The 25,365-nt window shown below is 40.5% G+C and overlaps 1 protein-coding gene across 1 annotated transcript in view; it reads right to left on the reverse strand.

Moving 5' to 3' along the window:
- Positions 1–25,365, reverse strand: part of astn1 (astrotactin 1) — a 2,519,376-nt gene that overhangs the window by 2,029,471 nt on the left and 464,540 nt on the right. Inside the window, exon 2 of the mRNA XM_069937475.1 lies at positions 13,356–13,543. Coding sequence (XP_069793576.1) covers positions 13,356–13,543 — 188 coding nt within the window. The remainder of the gene's footprint in view (positions 1–13,355; positions 13,544–25,365) is intronic.

Below are 25,365 nucleotides of genomic sequence, written 5' to 3' on the forward strand. Positions count from 1 at the left end.
CTAGAAATATATGTATTTTTAAAGTATATATGGACCAGTGTAATCAGAAAAAAAAATAATGTTCATGGTTAGACAGATTTCAGCAAGTTTATGGATCTTTGTTTTGAGTTCATGTGGATCAATATGGTCAGAACAGGTTTACTGAACCGAGCTGAATAAATTCTCTCTCCTGATGTTCTATCCTTCCAAATGATTTCTTTTTAATTGAATTGGATGTTTTGATAGGCTTTTGTTTGGTCTATAAATTAATGGCTGATGTTGACTAAATAAATTATTAAAGGTTATATCTCCAGAAACCTAATAAAATTCCCTTTCTCTCCTCTGTCAGTTACTGACTCAGTGCTGGAATGGAACCAGGCACATTGCTCATTAATGAGCTTGGTTACACATCACAGAGTACACTTCAAAGACAACAATTGTGGAGGCTTTCTGGAACACCGGTGGTGTTCAAGGGACAATGGGGTGACAATATCTCAGCAGAGTGGTGTGCGGGAGGAAGTCGAAGCAGCCAGAGAAAACCCAAACTATCGAAGGGAGAAGGTGCAAAATCCACACAGAGAGCACCAGAGGTCAGGATTGAACATCAAATCCAGTCAAAGCAATTGAATGAACATTAATGTGGTAATTCACTGTTTATTTGTTTGTAGCACTGAGTGGGCACAGTACAATAGCTGAGAGTTTTATGCCCTTTTTAAAACTTAATGCTCTGAATAAGAAATGGAAAAGAAAATATAGAGTGGGGCCACAGTAGGCCAATTTCAACCCCATTGCACTTTTCAAAAATATGGCTGGGGATTTCAACTCACAGACAAGCTGGTAACATTCTACCATTATGGGACATCGGTTAGTTCAAAGGGATACAGGGGAGATACAATATATTATCAGAATTAGACAGTTTGTATTATAGGGAGAGGTTGGACCACTAGGTTTTATTCCCTCGGGCACAGGAGGCTGAAGGGTGACATGAAACAGGTTTATAAAATAATGAGAAGCATGGATAAAGTGAACACTTACTGTCTTCTTTCTGAAGGTAGAAGTTTCTAGAACTGGATGGCAAAGTTTTAGGTGAGAGAGGAGAGATTGGAGGGACCTGAATGACAACTTTTTTACTCAGATGGTGGTATATATCTGGAACGAGCTGCCAAAGGAAACTATAGAAAAGGGCACAATTCTGTCATTCAAAAGAGGGCTGGACAGATTTATGGATAGGATTGGCTGGGAACAATATGGACCAAATTCAGGCAAATGGGGGTTGCTCAGTATTCCTACTTGGTCAGCAGAGATGCATTGGGCTGAAGGGCATGTTCTGTGTTGCATGACTCCATTGCTCTTTGACTCCACTGATCCAGACTCCACCCTTGCCTTCAGTGATGTCTGTGTGGACTTTGCATGTTCCCTTCATGACCACACAGTCTTCCTTCATGTGTTCTGGTTTCCAGCTCAATCCCAAAGATGTGCGACTTGGTTAACTGTCCACTGCAAATTACCCCGCAATGTGGGTGAGTGGAAGCACCATTGAGGGGGAGTTTGATGGACGTGTGTGCCACAGCATATGTATTGTTTGTCTGTATGTGTGGTATGTCTGGTTGTGTCTCTAAATGTTTTGCACTGAGGACCAGAGAATGCTGTTTGGCAGGTTGTACTTGCATAATCAGAAGGCAATAAACTTGACTTGAGCAAGTTGCAGAGCTACAGGATAATAGGAAGGAAAATATTACCCTGTAACTCTGCAGGAGCTATTACTTAGCATAGACCCAATAGGCTGAATGGGCTTCTGTGTCACAATGAACAATTAACTATGCGCATTGAAAAGTAGAGAAATCTGCCACTTTGTTCTGTAATCTACCAACCTAATAAGTACAAAACTAACTTAGAAAATAAACATCGTTTTGTTCATCCACAAAATGTCAGTAACATTGAGCGAGTAGATCTGTGTCGAGTTTTTAAAAATCAGAGTTTCATTTTTCAGCTATTTTAAATAAAGCGTCAATGCTCTGAAATATAATGTGGAAATTTGTGTTTAAACTAACACTACATTATCAATAACATCCATCTATTAAAAAAATAAAAGTGGTTGAGAAGCTGTCAGAGAAACCTTTCTTCACTGTGAGGTGAAGGGTCATATTGGTTCTTTTATTGGCAAGTACAACAGATAACATGTTCTTGGAATTGAAGTGCTCTAATATAATTAGAACCATAACCTTTATCTTGTATTAGGGATGTGCTGAGGCCAATATTGAACAAGAGTGTACTGAGCCATGGATCACTGGAAGATTGACGAATGCAAGACAGATTACAAGATTTGAATTGGGTATTGAGTGGCAGAAAGAAAGAATCAAATATATAGCTTGTCTTTCTAACTGCCTCACACCTCACCAGCTCTGATTGCACCATTTGCAACAGAGTGATGGATGAAAGAAAGTTTAATGAGTTAAAGTTTTGCAACTGTTGTTAACAGTTCTTTTCAGGAATAAACCGTGAATTTGAGGTAAGCTGGCACAGCAGGTTAGCTCATTATTTATAACTGCAGCCACAAACTGTGTCCTGTCTTTTTTTAATTTTTTTTTTATTTTTCACACTATTAACCATACTGACCAAAATGCATACAGACATTTTTTTCTCTTGAATATATAGTGTCATTTTCTCCCCTTTTCCCCCCCTCCCTTCCCTCCCTCCCTCTCTTTCAAAAAAAATTCAAACATTGCCCAAAATTATTCAGAGTTAAACCTGTGCACTGTATAGTTAGGCTGAATTTGATTTCTTTATTAACTCAGGTGGTCAGAATAGCAACAGAATTGATATGTCAAGACCAAGCTCAATGTCAACGTAGTGCCAAACTATCCAACTCCCAAGAGAGGCTTTGATGATCAGAGACTAAGTTGACTTAAAGTCTAGCTTAGATAGAAAGTAGAGGCAACAGGCATCAAAATGATGGGCACCAGCAATGCAAAACCTCTGAGCACAAGAGAGAGAGAAAACTTATCGAGATTATGATGTCGATGAGTGGGCCTGAACAAAAGAGTAACATGTATATCCTGAGCATGTGTGGAGTAAACTTTGCTGGGTAGGAAACCAGGACAAAGGAGATAATGGAACAGTCCAAGCAATTATTTATTTTTTAATGCTAATTTAATTTAATTTAAAGATACTGCTGGCACACGAGCCAGCACCACCCAGATGTGTCGATCTTTACCTCCTAAGGACGCTTCAAGACCTGCTGAGTTTCTCCAGCATTTTTGTGTTTTTTCTAAAATCACAGTGTCTGCAGATTTTCATGTTTCACAACCTACTAACCCTGAACATCTTTGGAAATAAACTGACATTGAATTCTCTCTTCAGAAACTAATTCTTACTAGAGACTCATTTCAACTGGCCAAATGAAGAGACCTACATGGCTGGCTACAATCCTGTCTGTGACTTACTCAAGTAACAGAGATTCAGCCAAACCTTTAGGCCATCTCTGCCATGGGGTGTCACAGGGTCTTCTTACTGACATGTCTATTCTCTCACAGCTCAAGGAGAATTGTTACATCAGTATGAATTTCCTTTCATTGTTATCAGCTCCTGCTCACAACAAGAACAAAAAAAAGACATCCCAATTCTTTCTGAACTTTGCTCATCGACAAAAAGTACATCATAAAGGTTTCTGATGAGGTGTTGTTTGCCACTTGCCAGATGAAGGTTGAAAAAGGTCTGTCATCTGGTTGTCGATGAATTTCAATTGTGAAGGATGAGAATCCAACCGTGTAATAGAATGTTTTTCGTCTTACCATCAGTTATTATGGCAAAAATATTCATATTAAATCTTAAACAATCAGCACTGACTGATGCAAAACTGTAAAACCAGCTTCTCCTAAGCACTAATAAATTAACAATGCTGAGTCACATAAATATGCATTTTTTTCTTGTTTATTCTCATATGATCATATCTCACATTTCCATGTGAGCTTCTCCATGAGTAACTGAAGCTTAGAAGATTCTGAACAGCTTGTGTTAAAAAAAATCAGAAGTTTCCATTTCTAAACACTGGCATGGATCTCAAGCTCTTGAATCTGCCAGTTTGGAATTGGTAAAAATGGGGCCTTGCCATTCATAAATTAACAAGTGTCCTGCCTATATTTTTTACTGGTTTGTGTCAATTAAATTATTTAAAATAAACAGGAATTTGAATAAATGATATGTCAGTTTCCTCAAACATAATTCATCTGTAGGTTTGATGAAAAAGAATTTCTGTGCACATTCCGATAATCGTTACCTTATTAACCTTAACTTCAATAAGAAAAATATTTTCAAACAACTTTCTCTTCCAAACCATCCCAAAAGTAGCTTCTAATGTTTTTTTTTTAATTTCAGTTGTACTGCACAAAATGCATTGATTAAAATTCAAATGATTTAAGTAAACATGCTCCAGATTCAGATATTAAGAGCAATCTAACGGAATTTGGGGAATTGTTTGAAAGTTAAATCTCATTTACTTTTAAAATCGATCAGAAATCCTATTTTTAAAAGTTCTTGACATTTTTAATTTACCGTACTGTATGAATCAAACTTCATTCAAATTAATACCTTTAACAACAAAACTAAAATAGGACATGCAATTTACAGTTTTTTTTAAATGCTGGCAAATAGGATGGATGATTGTGATCAAATGTTGTGAGTACATAGAATCAAATTAAAGATAGGCATCAATCAAAGTGACATTCCCAAGCTTACTCTCCAATCTATCATTTCTGTCAACATTAACAAATGAACCTCTGATTTTTGCGAAACCGGCTATATTTTTATTTTCTTTGGTTATCATTCTGAATTAGCTTGAAAATGTCAAAAAGTAATCTGCTGTTTGTTAGCCCTTCCCTCAAAGTTTCCTTTGAAAAAATATGATCTGCTGTTCTATGTGTAGACTCGAGGAAATATCTGCTCTGAGTGCATTTAACAGCCTGTAGTGAAAATATGAACATTCCTGCAGTTACATCACGCAGTTAATGAGATAACAATTTAGGACAGTTATTTAGTGAGCTACTCTCAAGAGATACATTTCAGCAGAACAATTAGTGAACTCCTCTCCGTCCCTCTTTCCTCAGCATATTTTGAGCCTTGTTTGCCTTCTGCTGTAGAGCACATGCTGCTATTATCTGTCCCTCAGTGCTTTCTTCATAATTCGTTTGTCCAGTTTTCAATGTTTTCATCGCTCCTGCATTTTATACAACTTGTACTGCCAAAAAATCAAAAGGACAAGGCAACAACAACTGGAAAGCACAGAGTCATAAATCTGTAAAGCACCGAAAAAGGCTCTTTGGCCAGCATCTCCATGCTGATCTTTTTGCCTGATGACATTGATCCCATTTGCATGTGTTTATATCCTGCTCTGCCTTGTCTGCTTTAGTGTCCATCCACATGCCAATTAAATAGTGTAATCATATGTGTTCGATGGCTAAGTTTGTGGCACCTCTGTATGCCTTTGTGGGCAAACAGAACCACCAGGTTGAGAAAAGGTCTCTTCCCATGAGTCGTGAGGGCATTTTGACTCCGCAACAGGCACCAGGGTAAACCAGAAGAAAAGCAAAGCAATGCTCTTTGGTACTGGCCTGACCAGTTCACCATCACTTTCACAGTCAGATCGGACTACATAAAGATCCTGGGGATCTGGTTTGGAAGGGCTGAGGTGTGCAACAAGAATTGGTTGGAGTGGATCACAAAGGTCCACTAAATACGGGTCTGGGGTGCAGCACTCATTCTCAATAACAGGGACGGACCTGGTCATCGGATGTGGGGTGTAGGTTTGGGCCCATCCCCCAAACCTCCATTCTGGCAGTTACCAGAGCAGTTATTTGATTCACATGAGGGTCCAAAATGTATAGGGTGTGAAGGAGCGCATTGTACAAGTCATCAAACAATGTTGACAAGGACTTGGCCAATGTGGCCCTCATTCTGATGACCGTCATCAGGTAGCGCATGGAACCAAATTACGAGGGTACTAAGTGTTGCTACGTACTGAGGTTCTACCTGTCCCAGGTTTTGTGAAGGATAGGCCTGGCCCATTGTCACACAATATCCCAGTCAACTGGACTTTGCCACACCACCTATCCTTTATAGAAAAGTTATTTTTCCAGAACAATACCTTCAACTACAAGGCTATCAGGCAGTGGTCATCACGGAACAACCTGCAGAAGATGAAAGATGAGGACTCGATAGATCTGGTAGGATGCTTCCCTGAGCAGACCGTCCAGGTCATCTGGCAGAATGCTTCACCGCTGGTGAGAGGAGCTCTCCCAATGAAGTCCTTCTTGTACAACTGGAACATCACCTTCCACGTTTGTTGTCCTCAAGATAGCTATGGTGGAGTGGAGACTGTCACTCACCTCTTTGCTGAATGCAGATTCACCAAGAGTATGTGGAGAAAGATGCAGGAATCTTTGTCATAGTTTATCCCCAGCAGCAGCGTGACAGATGACTCTCTGTTCCTGGATCTGAATCTGACATCCAGAACTGCAGGAAGACCATCAACTCAGTAAAAGATGCTCTGTGGTCTGCCCGAAACCTGTTGGTCTTTTAACATACTGAGATGTTGGTCTGGGAATGCTGCCAACTGACGCATTCCAAGTTGCAGGACTACGTGCTGAGGGTCGCACTGAGGCATGGAGCAGCCAACATGAGTGTGCTATGGGGAAGGACCACAGTTTAGAGTCTTCCCATTACTGGGCACTGAGGGACTGAGACTGAGGAGGAGCCTCTCAACCAACAGAGCTGGGAGAAATGGCAAGGTGCTACAGGGGTGGTAACGGAATATTAAGAAAACAAATATAACAATGTACATTGATGAGAATAGATAGATATGACAGACATGAATGCAAAAGACTCTTTTCTTGTTTGTAAATAATTTTTCTGGACAAGGTATGTCTTCTTCTTTGGCTTGGCTTCGCGGACGAAGATTTATGGAGGGGGTAAAAAGTCCACGTCAGCTGCAGGCTCGTTTGTGGCTGACAAGTCCGATGTGGGACAGGCAGACACGATTGCAGCGGAAAATTGGTTGGTTGGGTGGTAATTGTGTATTGAGAGAACAATGTAAGAATGGACATTGATGAGAATGTAGAGATATAACTGACAGTATGAATGTAAAAAATCTTGAATAGTTTTCTTGTTTGTAAATTTATTGTGAATAAAGTATATTTTTGGAAAATAAAGTGGAACTGCTGAATGAACAGCTTATACAAACCCTCTGAGACTACTATGTATTAAGAAATATTTATTTATTTTTATAAATATGTATTCGTACTGTACATGTTTTGTTTTGTCTGCATGTGTGTAATGTCTGGATGTGTGTTTTCATGTTTTTGCACCGAGGACAGGAGAATGCTGTTTCATCAGGTTGTACTTATACAATCGGATGATAATAGACTTGAACTTGAAACAAAAGATAACAGAGTTTGTGTATTATGCACCCTTAATCCTCTCACCTTAAAGCAAAGCCCTCTAACATAGGAAATTATCGGAAATAAAAATGGAAGTTAGGTATGTTTCCAGTATTTTCTGCTGTTGTCACCATATTATTTGCATTGCAAGGTTCACATTATGCTTCTGTTTATCATGTCATCTATTGGAATGATCAAGCAGGTTGGGACGATGCCAGTGGCCACAGATTATAGTCAAAAGCATTCTGCTGGAGCAGTTCAGTAGGTCAGGCCACATCAGTGGAAGATTAAAAAAAAACAATGTTTTGAGCTGAAGCTCTTCATTAAGACGGAAGCAGTGTAACAGGTCAGAGTGCAGTGGGGTGGGGTGAGTGAAGCAGGCCTCACACCTGTAGGTGAATGCCACTAGATTAGTGGCAAATGCTAAAGAAAAAGAGAGGCAAGCAAAACCAAGTCAGGGTGGAGAGGGTGACTGGAAGACTACTATATAGAGTTGTAATGAGAGACCAGAAGTATGAAAGTAGGCTAGCAAATAATATCAAAGAATACAGAAAAAGCTTCTTCAAGAATAAATAGAGGTGAAAGTAGATTTAGGACCATTAGAAAATGACGATGGAGAAATAATAATGGGAGACAAAGAGATGGCAGAGGAACTAAATCAGTATTTTACATCACTGTGGAAGGTACTAGCAGCATTCCAGATAACAAAGTATAACAGGGAAGGGAAGTGAGGGCAGATACTATTTCAAGGGAGAAGGTCCTGAGAAAGCTGAATGGTCTAAGGGTAGATTTTGTACCCTCAGTCAAGATTGTGGAGGCATCGGTAATAATCTTTCAATAATCAATAGATTCTAGCATGGTCCCAGAGGACTGGAAAATTGCAAAAGTCACTCCACTACTTAATAAGGATGGTGGGGGGGGGGGGGGTGGGGGAAAGGTTGGGGTGGCAGACAGCAGAAATAAAATTATAGACCTTTTCAGTCTGACGTCAGTGGTTGGGAAAATGTTGCAGTCGATTGTAAAGGATGAGGTTATGGAGTACGTGGAGGTACATGATAGGGTAGGCCAAACCTGGTAAGGTTTCCTAAAGAGAAAATATTGCCTTAGGAATCTATTGCAATTCTTTGAGGAGGTGACGAGCAGGCTGGATAAGGGAGATGCAGTTGATGTTGTGTATTTGGATTTTCCAAAGGCATTTGATAAAGTGCCGCACATGAGACTACTTAACAAGGTAAGAGCTGATGGTATAACAAGAAACAGATGAGCATGGGTAGAGCATTGGCAGGAAGCAGAGAGTTAGAATACCGCAATCATATTCTGATTGGTTGCCAATTGTTAGTGGTGTTTCACAGGGGTCTGTGATGGAGCCGCTTCTTGTTACGTGGTTGATGCTAGAAATCAGGTTCATTTGACATACTTGTTGTAATTAATTTACTATTCATTAGTGTGCTGCATCTGTGGGTGGATGTTCATTGTGTTTAACCCTTGCATTCTCAATCAGAAGTTGAGAATGCTTAGCAGCGATTTTCTTGCACCTGATGAGTAGTTATTTCTGCATTATTCTGGGTTAGTCTGCGTGAGTGTGTGTCCTTTTTTGAATTCCCCTGTGCATAAATAAAGATCACTGTTTATTGATAACATGTGTCCAGCCTTGATTCTCTTTGAACCCATCGAACCTATTCTGAATGGAACAAGAAGACGCATAAATTCAGGATTGGAGGGCATCTGCATTGCGTTGAAACTTCTTCAGCCACAGGCCATTGTGGAGGCTGGGCCATGGTGTATTTAAGACAGGGATTGATAGGTTCTTGTTTAGCCAGGATATCAAAGGTTATGGGCAAAGGCTGGGCAGTGGGGAAATGGATCAGCTCATGATTGAATGGCAGGGCAGACTCGATGAGCTGAATAGTCTACTCCTGCTCCTATGTCTTATGGAACTGAAGAAGGGAGGGGGGAGGGAAAAAGGGAAAGAATAGAAGTATCAATGAGGAATGGGGATGGGTTGTGGAACCAAGCAGGAGAGGAGATGTTAATGGATGGTGAGGTCTGGGTGGGATGGTTGGGTAAGGGGACAAAAAAGGAAGAACTAAAGGGGTATAGAAAAAGAGAGAGAGAGAGGACTCATTACCTAAAATTAGAAAATTCCATGTTCAAACATTGGGCTGTAGATCATACTACATGATAAATATTTTGTGACTCATTGCAGATGCTGCTCATTGAACGAATTCTAGTGTAAGTGCACTTGGAATGCATCATAATGCTTTGTCTGAGGAATTTGAGCTCAATTACTTGACATGGCATGTGAGAAATCACCATTAGATCCTATGTCCGTGGACATTTTTCAGCATAGAAAAAAATCCCTTAAGCCCAACTGATTAAGTTGCCTCACTGAGATCATCCCGTTTGCCTGTATTCGGCCCATATCTGTTTAAATCTTTCCTACCCAACAATTTCCAGAATAAACAAGACCAATAGAGAGTAAACAATAGAGAGGCTGGAAGGACTTTGTCAACCATAGAGAGACACGATTAGTCCATGTTTTGGGTCAGAACCCTTTATCAAGACTGATCTTTTCTCTCTCCATGGATGCTGCTTGACCCACTGAGTTTGTTCATGTTCCAAATTCCAGCGTCTGAAGTACTTGCGCTTTTCCCACAGAGATATGTTTGATTAAATTTCAAGCTATGCTTTGTAAAATTTAATGTCAATCACGAAATCCTTTGCAATGATGTACCAAAGCAGTGTAAAATATATACCGCACTGTTTCTTTTCCTGCTTCCCAGCACAGCATTGATCCTAATTGAGTGAGCCGCACTTTCCTTTTCTGTGGTCCTGATTGACCTTAATTTGATGGCCATTGTGAACTTTAGTCAACTGCCACTCCAGTAAGTCACGTAGCAAAACCTTACTGATTGGACAGGGTTGCAAATGGTTTGAAGATGACGTTGGGTTTGAGGATCAGGACAGACTTGTGATTATGAACAGGATTCAGATCTTTAAATTGCTGAGTGAGGAAGAGTAAAGATAGAGGAAGTGGAGCACTGTTGAAGATAAAATCCTGTGCTAGTGCCTTCAAACAACTCTATTAAAGGTATATTCAAGATCTCTTGCATAATTTCATGGTAGAGCAATGATATCTCTGTGACATCCTGGCCAATATTTAATCCTTAGTTAATACCAAACCAAGTCATAAGAGTGTTGTAAAATGTTTGTTTATGGGTGCATGCTGTGTGTATTCTGGCTGCCGCCAGAGTTGCATTATAGTAGTGACAGTATTTCAACAGTACTTCACTGTATAATTACTTCCTTTTATAACCTAGAGGAAACTGATGATAACCACAACCTCAAAACATTTGAAAGATTTAGTTCTGACTCTTTCATCTTAAAGAGGTTTATTCAGCCACATCTTTTGTATTTTTTCTTAAATTAAAAATGCATACATTCTGAAATGTGTTGATCCTTTAAGAAACCTGCAATTTGTATTTCTTTATGTCCATTGTACAACCACATTCTGCCAATTATCTATATCCATCAATTTGTTTTAATGTTTTATACAATATTGCCTCTTTTTCAATTTTTAGGGTGGTGTGGTTGGTGTAGAGGTTAGCACGACACCTTTGCAAAACCAGTGATCAGGACCAGTGTTTAAGTCCCGCACTGTCTGTAAGGAGTTTGCACGTTCTCCCCATGTCTGCATGGGTTTTCCCCGGGAGCTCAAAACATATCGGGGGTATAGGTTAATTGTGCATAAATTAGGTGGCACAGACTCGTGAGCAGAAATGGCCTGTTACCATACTATATGTCTCAATTTATCTTTTTCATTATACCATACTGCATAGCAAGAAAGCTCATTTAAACGTTATGAAATATAATCAACGGGCATATTAATTGTGCAAGTTGTGAAGGTGAGAATCACCTTTGAACAAGGCTCCAGTAAAAATTAATAATACAAGCTAAACATCCTCAGCAGATTTGAATTAAAAAAATATTCCTGAGATATAACATTCAACTTCTTTTAAACTGAAATACAAAATCTGGACCCAATCCATTCAGATTAATTTTTAATATAAACAATCTAACACAACCTTTTACCAATATTACATCCTCTCATCAAAATACTTTTACATTAATCTCTGAAAATATGGAATTAATCTGTTCATTGTTAATGAACCTGGCTCCATAAAGTCTGCTATGAAGATAATGGTTCTTACTGAATAAATGCTTGCTCGATCAGCGTCTTCCTAGAGCCAACAGTTCAAAGGCCATTGAAAAGATTTGCCAGCAAAATTTTGAAACTTGCCTTATAAAAGCAAGTTGGACATTTGCGTTCTGTGCATATATATTGTTGGTTCAATAACTAAGCATCATCTTTCGCAACATGGTCCACATCTTTACTTCAATCTTAATCATGGATCATTTTGCTTTCATTCAAGTTACATTTTCATTGCAGCTGAAGATCTTCTTCTGGCTATCCATCCCATAGGATAATGATGATTCCTTTCAATCAGTTTGTGGGGTTTGATAGGATACCCTACTCCTTAAAAAGGAATAGCGCATTTGTGTGTGTGTGTGTGTGTGTGTGTGTGTGTGTGTGTGTGTGTGTGTGTGTGTGTGTGTGTGTGTGTGTGTGTGTGTGTGTGTGTGTGTGTGTGTGTGTGTGTGTGAGAGAGAGAGAGAGAGAGAGAGAGAATGGATTTTAAGTCAGTGGGGAGTTGCACAGGTCCAAGCTCACCCTCTTGACATCCTCTCCCGCATCCAGTGGCATGGTATGGTCTAAGATGGCTGGGGAGGTTCTATTGCAATGAATGGCCAGACCAAGCTTCGATGCAAGGGATGCCCTTTCTGCACTTTATGGCACTTGTTTGCTAGATGGCCATTGACCTTACAAAAGGGTTCGTTTGTTCTTTGTCAGGTCTTGTTTTTCATCCTGCAGGGTAGTTAGCCACCCTCCAGACTAGGCAAGCCTGGTAGGGGAGCTGGATTAATCGCCGACCACCCGACCATATGACAGGTTACATGGCTACATGGTAGCAGTAGCACTCAGACAAGTGGCCTGACTATAACAGTTGAAGATGACGTGAATAGAGGGTGAGTTAACAATTTAAAATCAAAAGACTGATCAGAATGTGTAATAACAAAATGTTCAGGCAAAGGAAGAAGGAAAATTTATTTTAAAGTACCTGTTGACAAGTTTCAGTATTTAATCTTTGATCTTCAATTGAATTATCTGTTTGCTGGCCTATTCAAAAAAATTGCAGCAAGTGGGGATATATCCTGCTGGCAGATTTTATGCCACCCTTTGTAAATGTCAACCATTAATTATTTCTGTTCTTCAGTGCAGCTGAGGTAGTGAAGGAGATCTTAAAGAAATTCAAGTGGAACAATCGAGAAGGCAAATTTGCTTATCCTTCTAATGCAGGCAACTCAACAGGATCAGAATTAGCATCTGCCACATACAATATATTCAAATACGCTTGGTGTCAGAGTCAATGAGAAATGGATGCTCACAAAAGTCTGCATCCCCATTGATGGCAGGCTGGAAAAGTCAGGCCTGAGTATCAAACAAAACTCTTCAACATACTCGCTAATTCAATTGTGCCATTCATCTCTCTATCTACAATGGTGGTGAAAACTTATTTTTCTGATTTTGCTCTTGGCATTCATTAATTAAGTATGTCGCTGTCTATCATGTCATGCTAAGGAGTGAAAGCATTTAATACTTAAAAATTCCCAACAATCCAATAGGTACTTTATTTGAATTGGGCACATCAACCACCACAGACACCTTTATCCTTTCACCATCTCACTAATTTCAATCCACCAATGAAATGAATGCAAGAAACAAAACTCAGGTCAAAAACCAACATTTTTCTGAAGTTTACTGAGATAGTAAAAATGAACTGATGACAAATTTAAATTTAGGAAGAAAAAGTAACATAAACTGACCATCACAGAGATGTGAAGGATGCGGAGTTCTTCCTCAGCAGAGTCGGACTCAGAATAGATGGTTGGAATCAGGCCGGGTAAACGGTGAGCGATGTTCTGATGGTGCACGTGGAAAAGTAAGGTCCCATTTTCTAGCCATTGTTGCCTCCAGCGAACATGTGGGATTTCTTCAGCATAGCCAGATATTTCTGCAACAACAAAAGAATGTATTGATTTGGAATTTCATTGAAGAAAGTAGAAATCTCAAAGCACATTGAAAGCAATTTCAAATTTAATAACATAACAACACTTCAGATAACACATTAATATATAATCCTTCCCCTGTACTCATGGCAACTTATTTATTGATTCAAACAGAAGAGAAGCTGGAAGCATCCCTGAACTTCAATTAAATTTCAATCAAAAAGAAGTAAAATTTATTGAATTTTCAAATTACAGATTAGATGAGGTAAGAATTAATGGGCACTTGCATATTTCTTTCAGATTCTTGTCAACCCAAATAATGAAATAATAATGGCTGGTTCAATTATTATGAATAATATTCCTATAATAGCAAGAAATATTTAATCATTGCGGTGATTTTCATTGTAATAAGTAGAACATTTGCTGTACACCCATATTCATCAAACAAATTACACCTCCAGGCACATCAACCTACCAATATTCATGTTTTCCATTGCCACAAGTTCCTTCAATTTCCCTCAAATACTGAGCTTAGTATGGTTTCTGCTCTGTGCATGCTCTATACCACAAATTCCAAAATGCACAGCCAGTTCATTTGTTCATTTCCATGTATGAGAAATAAAATGAATATTTATATCTCATTCAATATTGGTGGATTCAAAATTGTCAGTTTTGCACAGAGGTCACACATTGATAGTTGTTAACTTGGTGAAAATGCAGCCCATGAAATCTATACATAATTTAAAAATATTATTCATGGTAATACAAGAGCTTGTTGGAATCATTGCCCGAACAAATAATCAGAGACTTTCAGTCAAAAGTAAGAGAAGATCCAGACAACTTCAGAACTCCAGAAAAAAAGAAGAAAATTAGGATTTTTTTCCAGAATCATTCTGGACTCTATTTGTAAGTTATTTCAGTTAAAACACACTTAATGTGAATGATTTTACATAAGATATTGCCCTGACTCCGAATTATGAAATGGATTGAGTTGAATCATTTTATGCACCTGATGGTAAATCAATAAATTGACCAACATGACTTGTTATCCTTAAAATATGGGAGAATTAAACAAAAATTTAGCACACCTTTAATAAGATTCAGTGACTAATTATCCATTACTTGTCCCTACCAGTGACAAATGCTGGAAATGTGCCCAATTAGCTGATGAGAGAAGATGGACCCTGCTCTGTTGGTCAGCCACTTAGTCACAAGAAAATAACAATCACCTGTGTAAAGTATAAAATCAATACGCATTTGGGCAACTGAAGGACCTACCATCAAGATAAGAGTAAAGGGTAGAAAATTGGTGGGAAATTAAAAATAAAAGTGATGACTGATCGTTGTCACAGTTGTTGGATGAATAACCATAAATTCAGCTTCAATCTCAACTCATCAGTTAGTCAAATCCAAGCTGTTTTGCTGAAACGGCTGATCAGTGATACAAAAGTGAAAGTCAGTTTTATGTATGTTTATTTTTGCATATATTTGGATAGATCTTTACATTTTTAAGTCTATCATATAGCCCAGAGGTTCTCAACCTTTTTCTTTCCATTCACATACCACTTTAACTATTCCCTATGCCATAGGCTCTGTCATTAGAAGGGATTGTTTATGATGTATGTGGGTGGAAAGAAAAAGTTTGAAAACTACTGTTTTAATCATACCTAATTAACTTATTGTGCTCATAACTCCAAAGGAAATGGGCCAATAACAATTTTTCTCAAGCAAAATATTTCATTAACAATTGGGTCTAGAGCAGTGATTCTCAACCTTCCCTTCCCACTCACGTCCCACCTTAAGCAATCCCTTACTAATCACAGAGCACCGATAGAATAGGGATTACTGAAAGTGGGATGTGAGTGGAAAGAAAAAGGTTGAGAATCACTGATATAGCATAATTAAGAAAAACCTACACTTTGATTCAAGCTCATTTCAAAGCAAGATTGATAACAAAAATTCAAAGTAAAATCTTGTGCCTCAATGCAGCAAAAATTGATCGACTGATGTATACTGACTTCAAATGATAAGTAGTTTCTTCTTTTACAAAAAGGATAAAGATGAATGTGACATACCAATGTGCAATGGGTAGCATGACATCACACAAGGGATACCTAGGAGACTGCAGAACTTGGAAACTGAAGCTAAATACAATCTGCTGGAAGAACTCAGCAGGTCAAGCAACACGATGTTGCTTGACCCACATGTTGCTTTCCTCCAGCAGATTGCGTTTAGCTTAGAATGACATCCGACAGATCTAAAGGGCTAGTCTTAATTACCCGGTGACGATCTCATTCAGAACAGTGAGCATTATTTCTCATAACATTGGAGCAGTCAAAAAGTGCTGCACTTGCCCCCACACCTTCTCCCTCACCACCTGTTAGGGGCCCAAAGAGTTTTTCCAAATAAAGCCACACTTGATTTGTGCATTGGTTAACTACTGCCTATGCACAATGGTGCTCCTGTTGTGGCCTCCTTTACTTCAGAGAAATTGGTTGCAAACTGGGAGATGATTTCATTGAGCATCTTTGCTCTGTCTCCTGCAATAACAGGGCCAACCATTTCAATTCCACACACCATTCCCATACCAAAATGTCTATCCATAGCCTCATGCACCACCAAAATAAGGCTACCTCTAAATTGGAGGAACAAACCTCATGTTCTGCCTGGTCTCTCTCCAACCAGACATTATTAACATCGACCTTTAGTTTCTGTTAAATCCCTCCCTGAAGCTCTATTTTTTTCCTTTATCTCAATGGTTTTCAAACTTTTTTCTTTCTACTCACTTTAAACAATCCCTATGCCATAAATGCTCTGTGATTATTAAATGATTACTTAAGGTGGTATGTGAGTGGGAAGAAAAGGTTGAGAATCACTGCTCTTGACCCAATTGTTAATGAAATATTTTGCTTGAGAAAAATTGTCATTGGCTCATTTCCTTTGGAGTTATGAAATCCTGCACATAATAAGTCAATAAGATACAATTAAAATAATGGTTTTCAAAATTTTTCTTTCCACTCACATACCCTTAATAATCACAGAGCCTCTATGGTATAGGGATTACTTAAGGTGGTATGTGAGTGGAAAGAAAAGGTTTGAATGTCACTGGTCTATCTCCTTTCTTTCAGCTTCCCACCCCCTTCCCTTTCTACTCAGAGAGCCATCTTCTCTCCCTGTCACTTGCTAACTACCCTTCCACTTGTATTCACCAATGACGTGTTGGCCAAAACTCTATCCTGTCCCTTCCTCTGTCCTCTCCTCTTTTCTCCCCCACCCACACCTTTTTATTTCAGTTACCTGCTTGCTTTGTGCTCAAACCTGAAAGGTCAGCTACAATTTATTTCCCGTCAATTCTGCATGGCCTGCTAAATTTTATAGCATCTGCAGACTTTCCTGTTTAAAACTATCTGGACAATGACATCTGCATGGAGTGCTGGGGAAGAAATCCCCTTCACCCCTTTTCTTCTGCCCTGCCCTTATTTTCTTGTATTTCTATTACTCCAATGGACTCAACAAATTTCTACATCTTTGGGCGAGGCAGGACGAGAAGGAATTGAATTTATATTAAATTTAAACAACAGTTGCTAAATGGTTGAAATTAGTTTATTATTTGCCTTTTGCTTCAAGCGCCAGCAGTCAAATCAAAGCCTGAGTAATGGAATGTAAGCATGTTCCATATACCTGCAAAATGCATGGGACCATTGAATACAGCCAGGTAGAGTTTAACAGCTGAATTATTTTGTGACATTCACTGTGAGAGATTATGCATTCAGTCTGATCACATGAGGAAAGTACTCTGGCTGTCAGCTTCTGAGAAGCTGTCAATACTTCCAGCAGGTGAGTGAAGCAAACTCAAAGCAAAGGGACACATCTATTCTTGGCTATTCAGAAAAATTCTGGACAGAATTTCTGCTCCTCTTTGAACCTCTTTCACATGATCAATGCTTGGCTTTTAATCCTGTGAATCGTAACTCATTGCCCACCTTCACTTCCAATAGTCCATGGAGGTTCAACTTGTACAGATATTCACATTCCATTTTTCTTACACAGGATTACTGAGGAATCTAATTCAGATGTGGGTGCATCTAGATTAGTGTTAAATAAATGCATCAGAAACCAGTTATTTAATTTTCAAAATAATTATTCATAAAATTTGTTTATTTTCTTGATGCTATAATCCTGAAATCAAAAGTTTCCATAACTTTTCACATCATTAGCCTCAAATTATCATTATTATTACAGTAGAGATAATTGTATTAAATATCTGCATTATGATTTTACAATGACTAGGCCAGACAATTTATTAATGAAAATTGCTTGCTTCCATTCAAGCATCACTGAATGTCACCATCAACAAAAGATGCAGAGTCGAGTTATTGTTTCTTAAAATGCAAACAGACCAATATATGTTCAGTCATAGAATCATTTCAGCACGTAAAACAGATCCCTCATCCCATGAAGTCTGCAGTGATCATCAGATACCCAATGAAGCTAATACGACAGTAATCCAAATTATTTTATTCTTATCACATTCTCGTCAACTCTGTCCAGACACAACAACTCACCTATGGATATGGGACAATTTACAGTATCCAGTGAATCCTCCAAACTGCATCTCTTTGGGATATAGAAAGAAATCAGAGCACTGAGAGGAATACCTGTGATCACAGGGTCAACATGCAAACTCCACACAATCCGCACCAGCAGTAAAGATGAGACCTAGGCATCTGCTGCATGATGCAGTGTTCCACTGTTCCTACTGTGTGAACTAAAATAATGAAGAAGAATGAAAAAAAGCACAAGGGTTCCAATATGCTCTATATGGTCTGTTTAGTTCATTTGGATAAATTCCCCTGTCTTGAGCAATCTATTCCATTTGATGGGAGCATTAATTTTCAATGGTGTACAAAGCAATTCCAAACAAAATACTGAGAATTATATAGTTATTTATTTTGATAAATGCCAGTCAGATGCTTTTATATCTGCAACGTATTTCATCTTATTGGGAAGGATAAGTTAAAAATCACCACATATTTATTTCAAAGATATGGATTTCACATGATGAACAATTAATGCTGTTTTACTCTCTGACACTCAAAGCTGGTAAAATGAACTAAAGGAAAGGAAAGGCAAGACAGAAGTATAAGTGCTTAAGCCTGTCTCAACTACAGGTAGAACAAAAACAAATCAAACTCACAAATTCAATAGGATGAGAACCAAATTAGTGATTGTTTCATTTCCAATCAATGAGCATCTGGCAAAAAAAACCTCAAGAAATGTGACAAGAAGGAAAATGGCAACAACTGATGAAGCCCCTTGTGTGATGTGGCATTTCAGCCTGACAACCATGGCTTAGCCTTGGCCTTTGCTCCTCATCTTCAGTCAAAAATCTCCACTGGAACAGAGCTGCTAAAAACATATTTCTTAACGGACACTTGTTCAACCACAAAGCGGCTGAAGGGGGTGACAAGCATTTGAGCAATAGAATGTATTATTCCCCACTGAATTCAATGGGTTCACAAACAACTCTTGAACTAAAAGTCAAGAAATAGGATGGTAAATAGAGCTTGATTCAATATTGTCTCAAGGATACCTCTATTGTCTGCTTGTTTCAGCTGAGTTAAGGAGATCCCTGTATATACTGATATTTCTTGACAATTAAAGTTCTTGACAATAATATAATCTATTCCATTCGATGGGAGCATTCATTTTTCAAGGGTGTGCAAAACAATTTATGACCTTCCCTTTGTTTGTCTAATTACAAATAGTTTATATGAAATATTAAGTTAAACAGGAATGTTTGCAGATGCTGTGATTGTTGTGCAATGTGTTGGAGAAACTTAGCAGGTCACTCAGCATCAATCAGAAGGAAAGGGCAACCAATGCTTTGGGCCTGATCCCTTTGTCAAAGCTATGAGCAAAAATCAGGACTGAATAAAAGGTGGGGGGAGGAAAGGAAAGGAGGGAAGAAGGGACAAATGAAAGAGCACAGGCCAACAGGCAAGAGGTCAGAGAAGGATATGGGTGCGGAGCAGAAGAGATAAAAGCTGGGAAGTGATATGGGGAGGGCATAGCTCTCTGAATGTGGGTGGGAGCTGGAGGAGAGAAGACATGAAATATTGTTGGATTTCTCTGCAGTAGCTTGTGATGAATGGTTGTTACTTTAGTTCGTGGGTGCACACTTAAAAAACATAAATATAACAGTGACATATTTGGGAAAAAAACTAAGAAAAAAATTAGACTTTTTTATTGTCAAATTTAGGCATGCAGCACAGTAACAGGCCATTTCGACCCATGAGCCCATGCCGCCCAATTACACCCAATTGACCGACAACCCCCTGTAGCATGAATAAAAGCTCTCGCGACTGGAGGGAAAACAAATGCTTTTATTATATTATAACTAAGGATAAGATTTCACAGTAGTCTCCAGAAGGGAAACCAGGGTTATATGTGAACAGATGGGGGTGGAGCCAAGAGCAGGGACCAGCCATTAGCACAACACCCTACCAGTGAATCCTAGTTCACTGCATTAACCCCTTCCTGTAGAATTTAGGGTCTGTGAATGAAGACAGAGAACATGTGCTCAGAAAAAAATTGGTTGAAAAATATACAGTTATTTAAAAATTTACAGATTTAAGCAGTCCGGCAGTCTGGTGATCCTGGTGGAGTGCCTTAGCACCAGGAGTCCTTGGACCTCCTGGTCCCCTTGTGAGGGAGGAGAGACAGGCTGGGTCGCCAGGTCGAAGGTGGAGGGGGATGCACTTTCCTCCTGAACCAGATCCCCCGAGGCCCTGACTGGGGGTGGCGAGGATCATAGGGCACTTGAGACAACAGACTTTCTGTCCTGGTAGGTGCCAGGTCCCTGATGGAGATGGTGTCCTCCCTGCCATCTGGGTACTCCACATAGGCATACATGGGATTGATGTGCAGGAGTTTTATCATTTTCATCAGAGGGTTGGTCTTGCTTCTCCTCACGTGCTTCCTGAAAATGTCTGGAGCAGGAGTGGTAAGCCAGATTGTGAGTGTAGTTCCCAATGCCGACCTTCTTTCAAAAGTGAATAGGAGCTCGTGAGGAGTAACATTGGTCACAGTACATAGTAGCGACCAGATGGAATGGAGCGCATAGGGAGGATTTCCTACCAGTGTGAGTCTGGAAGGCCTTTTGACTTCAGGTCCAATTTGACATCATTCCTGACTGTGGCATCTTCTTTTCAACCTACCCATTCCCCGGGTATTGTAGCTAGTAGTCCTGCTGGACGCGATGCCCCTCAACAGCAAGTACTGACGTAGCTCGTCACTCGTAAAGGATGACCCCTAATTGCTATGAATATAGGTGGGATACCTGAAAAGCGCAAAAATGTAGTTTATAGCCTTTATGACTGATGAAGTGGATGTGTCTGAACATGGAATGATGAATAGGAAGCGGGAATACTCATCAATAATAGAGAGGAAAAAGGTGTTCTGTTCGTGGAGGGGAGAGGTCTCTTAAAATTGATGCTGACCTGTTCGAAGGGCCTGAATGACTTGATCAGGTGCACCTTTGCAGGGTGGTAGAATTGCAGCTTGCACTCTGTGCAGACCTGGCAATGACATCTTCCATGGAGTAGGGCAGATGGCATGCCTTGACAAAATGAGCCATGAAGGTAACCCCATGGTTATTGTGCATAGACCACAGTTATCTGGTGTGTGCAGGGGCACAGCTTCCTCTGGATAAGGCATCTGGAGGGTCATTAAGGGCTCCTGGGTGATAGGCAATGTCATAATTGTTGGTGGAGAGCTTGATCCTCCACCTAGCAATCTTGTCATTCTTGATTTTTCCCCTCTTGACATTATTAAACATGAATGCATCCGAGCACTGGTCAGTGAGGAGCACAAATCTTCTACCAATCAGGTAGTGTCTCCAGTGCCTCACTGTTTCTACAATGGCTTGAGTCTCCTTTTTCATCGATGGGTTCCGGAGCTTGTGGCCTCGTAATATGTGTGAAAAAAATGCAACCAGCCTGCCCGCCTGAGGGCAGCGGCCAGGGCTATGTTTGAAGCATCACTTTCCACTTGGAAAGGTGCATTCCTGCCCACCGCATGCATGGCAGCTTTCGCAATGTGATTCAGGAGGTAGTTAAGAGGCATTTGGGCTTCAGCTGAGATGGGGAAATTAATGGCTTTTAAGAGAGGGCGAATCTTATCAGTACATTGAGGGATCTATTGGGCGAAATATGAGAACAAAACCTTGGTGGTCCTGGGAATGGGAAGCTCTAACAGGGGGCCCATCCTATCAGGTTCAGGGCCAATGATGTCATTCTCCAACACGTTGCCAAGGATAGACAGCCATTTAGTCCTGAACACACACTTGTCAGAGTTATAAGTGAGGTTCAGGGCTTTCGTCTCATGGAGAAAATTCTGGAGGTTGGTGTCATGCTCTTCCAAGGTGTGGCCACAGATGGTGACATTATTGAAGTAGGGGAAGGTAGCCTTCAACCATACTCATCCACCATTCTGTCCATCTGCCTCTGGAAGATAGAAATCCTGTGATACCAAAAGGAACCCTCTGGAATTCATAGAGACGACCTTTAGCCTTAAATGCCATGTATGGACGGACCTCAGAATGGATGGGCAATTGATGATAAGTAACTTTCAGGTGGATGATCGAATATACCCGATACTGCGCGATATCATTCACCATGTATGAAATTCAAGGAATGGCGTATGCGTCCAGGAGCATGTACCGATTAATAGTTTGGCTATAGTCAATTACTAGCCTGGACTTGTTTTCCCCTTTTACCACTACCACTTGTGCTCTCCACAGGCTGGTGCTAGGTTCGATGATACCTTCATTGAGCAGATACTGTGTCTCAGACTTTATAAAATCTGCTGTACTGTACCTCCTGCTCCTGGTAGCAGTTTGTTTGCAGTCTGAGGACAGATTTGGGAAGAGAGGAGGGGAGTCGATATTTAATGTGGAGAGGCTGATTTTAGGGGCCCTCCGTTCTGAATCGTTACAGAGGGGAGGGCACCAGAATACTCCAATATCAGGCTTTTAAGGTGACACAGAAAGTCCAGACCCAACAACACCGGAGCAGACAATTCATCAAGTATATACAAGCAAAATTTACAGAATTTTCCCCCATTCAAACAACAAATGTACTATACAATGTTGAAAAAAATACACAAATGCTGGAGAAACTCAGCAGGTCAAAGGTGTAACAAAGATACATCACCAAAATTTTGGGCTTGAACCCTTCATCAAGGTGTGGGGGAACTTAAGAGATATCTGACAAAAAGGGGGAAGGGGGGCTAGTGAGGGTGGGAAAGGATAGGTGGAGATGGGGTGGGGGGGGATGGGGGTATGACACGGCAGGAGTGGGGGATGATTCTAGGCTAGGTGGAGAGAGAAAGGAAGTAGGAACGTGAATAATTAGTTAAAGGGGGGCGGGAGGGAGGAAAAGGCAAGCTTATTGGTGGAATGCAGTGAACTTAATGCTCATGTCCTGGAGTTGGAGAGTGTCTAGACAAATAATGAGGTGTTGTTCCTCCAATCTGCGGGTGTTGTTGAACACGTGTAGAATGCGAATGAGATGCGAGGAATATGCAATAATTGGAAAGCTAAATCTTTATGTTGTAGTTTTGCACAGTGCGTGAGTCTATGAAGCTTTCATTAGAGCCTGTGTCGATTAGGCATTTAGTGGAATGTCCATTTACCTTCACAGTCACTATGGAGTTGTTGAGCTGGTGAGGTCTGACCTGATCTAGGACCATCGAGGCTAGGTCCCCAGAGACTCCATGTTCCTCACACGAGTGGCCCCCAGTGTTCTGGCTTGCTCTGCTTAGGTAAGATGGCATTGACCTTGTGGCGTGGCAAGATGGCCACCCTCCTTCCTCCTCCGATGATGATGGAGCCAAGTTTGAATATGGGTCGCAGCAAAAAGCTACTGAACCTTTTCACGCCATTTCCTCACTGCCACCCTCTGTCGGCATGTAGTGGAGCAGGTGGGTTCAGGTGAATTCGGGGCAGGCGGCTTGGGGCTGGAATCGGATCCGGGAGCAGAGCAGGCTGCGGACTTCCCCAGGCTTCCCCTTGATTAGCAAACCCACACTCAATGCCTTCTTGCCACAGCTGGAACACATCGAGTCTTTTGCTGGGCAATGAGATCGGGGATGCTGGCTCTTGCCACAGATAAAGCACTCCCTGGTGCAGAAAGCGGCAGCCGTTGGGGCAGGTGTAGCGGGAGCAGCCAGTCCTTGGAAGGGGTCACCTGCATGAGTGAGCTCACTGGCTTTGAGGTTGTCATTCTCGAGCTTGGCCTTTTCCAGCGATTTGGCCAGTTCGATGTGGCTAACCAGGTCGTTCTTTCCCGACTCGAGCCGTCACTGCCTCATGTACCTTGAGCAGACCCCGCGACTAAGGTGTCCCGGATCTATTCTTCCTCATGAACACGGCTTCATACCTGCATTTCTTGGCAAGCGTCCACAGATCCAACAGGTAGTCATCGATGGTCTTTCCTGGCCCCTGGTGATGTAGAGTGAGTCGGTGCCTCACTAGGACCTCATTCTGTGACTTCAGGTACCCAGCCTTCAATGCCTCGACAGCAGCGTCATACGTAGAGCAGTCCCTGATGACTGCATAACCTTTCGTTCCTACCCTCGAAATGAGTGCGGACCTCGAGTTCATTGGTGTGGAAGACATCTTTGGTCACGTTCAATTAACCCTGGAAGCAGTCTAGCCAATATGTGAACTCTTCAGCTGCATCGGGGGACAGAGGGTCTCTCATTAGCATACCAGGTTTGAGTAGCACTTCCATCGTTTAGGTAATATGCTAATAAAATTGTAGCATGAATAAAAGCTCTCATGACTGGAGGGAGAACAAATGCTTTTATTAGCTTATAACTAAGTTAGGGTTTCACATTAGTCTTCAGAATGGTTCTGGGTTTAGGCGGGAAACCAGCGTTATAAGTGAGAGATGGGGTGGATCCAACCATCAGCACAACACCCTACCAGTGAATCCCAGTTCACTGCACCCCCAGTACATTTAGAATGGTTGTAAGAAACTTGAGTCCCCGGGAAAAACCCACACAAACGCAGAGAGAATGCACCAACTCCTTATAGACAGCGCGGGAATCAAACCCTGGTCCCAATCTCTAGTGCTGTAAAGGCATTGTGCTAATTGCTACAATAACTAATTGTTTAAGTAAAATCTGTAAAAGAAATAGGAAATTCAGGTTGGCAAAAGGATGTGTTTTTGTACTTTCAATTCTGGAAATTGTGTTCAATGGGCTGAAAGCCTCTTCCTTCCGCAAGTTGCACAACATCAGTTCAACTGAATTGCATCAATTTCGAAATTGAATTTCTCCCTTCTCTTCCCTGGTATTTATGCATTTAATCAGTCCCAAGATCTCAAAAAATGGAAGTCAACACCAGTAGTTTGTAAGCTGATGCTGGACTTTTTCAGTGTGGAACCAAACAATCTGAGAACTGGAATCAATCTGCAGATTTATTTGGTTCCTACTTGTAACTGAGAATGCTAGACCAAGACTGCAAAGTTATAGGTTTAACAAGAAATCATCCACTTTTCAACCAAAGGAACTCTTTTTGTTGGGTCTGACTCATTGACACAACAAAGTGCTGATGCTTGGAAATATAATCATGTTGGAAATATTCAGTAGGTCATGCAACATCTGTGCAGAGGGAAGTAGGGTTAACACATCAAATGGGCAACCAACTCCAATCGCAGCTCATTAACCTGAATGGATGAACACTAGAACTTTTCAAACTTCATGCAATGGAAAAGAATGCATTATGGTCAAGAATTTTAACTTGTCTCCTTCCATGGAA

This window comes from Narcine bancroftii, chromosome 5, assembly GCF_036971445.1.
Source record: "Narcine bancroftii isolate sNarBan1 chromosome 5, sNarBan1.hap1, whole genome shotgun sequence".
In the NCBI taxonomy this organism is placed as follows: domain Eukaryota; kingdom Metazoa; phylum Chordata; class Chondrichthyes; order Torpediniformes; family Narcinidae; genus Narcine; species Narcine bancroftii.